The following is a 2,251-nucleotide window of genomic DNA, read 5'->3' as shown; positions in this document are numbered from 1 at the left end:
TCACTTGTTGGGAAGTTGATCTACCTAATTATGTGGCTGTTGGCCAGGCAACAGGTCACACCCCGTCTTGTCCCCAGTAAAAATCATTTGTCTTAAAACTTGATCTGAGTTAAAATACGTCATCTTTTTTTTCTCATAATTTGCTTCTTTCCCTGTCTCTGTATTTTTGAACTGGTGGTGGGAGTGATTAGAAGAAAGTTTTCTTTTTTCCGTCATTAAAATATCTGGTTCAGAAAGACCTCTAAAGAGTCATTAAATGCAGATGAGAGTATGAGGTGCACTTCCTGAGCAGAATTACAAGGAAGTGTTCTCACTGGAGACAGTGTTGAGAGTTGGATGCTGGCAGGAGTTCAAGCCTCCACACTTGTTCTTATGGCCGTGACCTCCCTGACATCTCCTGCCCATGGCGGGGGTGGCGGAGGGTCCTTTCCTAGAAGGCTCTGTTGAGCTCTGGTAAGAGAGCAGCTCTGGGACTGAGGAACGGGTTGTCCCTTCGGACAGGGAGAAGTTAAAGAGGGAGACCATTCTTTGGTGGTATTTGCTCTTCATTTCCTTGGCTGACCTGTAGAGGTTCCCAACAAAGCAATAGCATATAGGGTTGAGGCTGGAATTGGTGAGGCCAAGCCACTGGGCAAAAGGTCTGAGCTGCAGGATCCAAGGAGAAGGAGTCACATCCTGCAGAGATTTGGGGATGTTGAAATCTATCCAGATGTCCATCAGGTAGACGGGCAGCCAGGAGATTGCGAACAGCAGGACCAGGGCCACCACCATCTGCGCTACCTTCTTGCGGATCTTCAGCCTGGAGGCTGGCAGAGATCGGTTCAGGGCAGTGCTCTCCTTCAGCTGGCTGCTGCGGCTCCACAGCCGGCGCACCGTAAGGAAGCAGATGACCATGTTGAACAGGACTGGCAGGCAGTAGAGGGCACAGAAGAGCAGAAAGTTGTAGGCTTGCTTGAGTCTCTCCTGAGGCCAAATCTCCCTGCAGATGGAAAACACCAGAGGCAAGCCCTCTACCACCCCAATCTCATCCCGTTTGTTCATGAAGATGAGGGGCATGCATATCCCTGATGAAAACAACCACACCACCAGGATGGTGCTGAGGATCCTCTTCTGGGTGAAGAAAGACCGGGCGTTGAGTGGGTTGTGCACGCTGTAGTACCGGTTCACGCTGATGACGGTCAGGCTGAGGACGCTGGCAGAGACAGAAACAGCCTGGATGAAGGGCACCGCCCGGCAGAGAAAGTCCCCATACACCCAGGCTTTGTAGATGAGGTTGCCCACGGTGATGGGCATGCAGACACACACCACCATGAGGTCGCACACTGCCAGGTTGATGAGGAGGCTGCGGGTGGCACTCAGGCTGGACACCCGACTCCGGCGCTTCCGAGTGAGCACCCTGATGGACATGATGTTGCCCACGAAGCCCACCACAAAGGACACCAGGTACATCGCCGTGAGGCTGATGGTGACGGGCTCCTTCGCAAAGAGGAAGAGCATCTTCTCCAGCTCTTCCCAGCCCAGCTCCTGGCTCCCGTTCCAGAGCCCGCCTTGGGTCTGGTTCTCCTCCTGCCAGAGCTGCAGCGGGCCGGGGGGGGCCCCGGGAGCGGGAGGGGAGGAATTCATGGCTGAGCCCCCCCCGGGCACCCCGGGCTAACAGGGCAGAGCCTGCCGCGCTGCCCTCAGCGCTCCTGGCATGTTTAGCCGGGACCAACCACGCCTGCAAAAGAGGGTGCAGAGAGAAGGGATGAGCGGGGGGGCTCCCGGCAATGTTTTCCCTTCTCGGGGATGGTGCCTGCTCAGAAATGGCTTCTCGGCAACTTAGTTGAGAGGCGGCCCTGAGCGCCGGGGCGGGAGGGGGGGGCGGGATGGGCAGCGCGGCGCGGCTCGGCGGGCACCGGCGCGGGCAGGGGCGGCGGGGAGCTCCGTGCCCGGCCGCGGGGAGACGGCACCTCCGGGCGGGGAGAGGGGAAAGGAGCCGCGGTGTCCCCCCCCACCCCCCCACCCCCCGGGAGAGCAGCCCCCGCCGCGACTCTCCCCTCCCTCCCGGGAAAGTTGCGCGCCCCGCGGCCGCGCTACCGCACCCCGCTCCCGTGCTGCCCCCAGACCCCCGGTTCCCCCCTCCACCCACCCACCCACCCACCTCCGTTCCTCGGTTCTCCTCCCCCCCGGTCCCGCGGCGCGGTGCGGCGGCACTCACCGGGCGGAGGGCGGGCAGCGCCGGGCCGGGCTCCTCCCGCCGTGTGCCGGCAGC

General features: G+C 60.2%; 1 protein-coding gene across 1 annotated transcript; it reads right to left on the bottom strand.

Annotated features, from left to right (window-relative positions):
• Nucleotides 1–294: 294 nt before the first annotated feature.
• On the bottom strand, nucleotides 295–1,623 carry LOC309677724 (galanin receptor type 1-like; the record flags this gene model as incomplete). Its single annotated transcript, XM_082490590.1, has 1 exon — nucleotides 295–1,623. The coding sequence occupies one exon, from the start codon at nucleotides 1,621–1,623 to the stop codon at nucleotides 295–297; it is 1,329 nt and encodes a 442-aa protein (XP_082346716.1).
• Nucleotides 1,624–2,251: the final 628 nt, after the last annotated feature.

Source organism: Vanellus vanellus (genome assembly GCF_965231255.1).
Source record: "Vanellus vanellus genome assembly, chromosome: 14".
NCBI classification, from domain to species: Eukaryota; Metazoa; Chordata; class Aves; order Charadriiformes; family Charadriidae; genus Vanellus; species Vanellus vanellus.
Note: the sequence above shows the minus strand (reverse complement) of the source record. Positions and strands in the feature narration are given on the sequence as shown.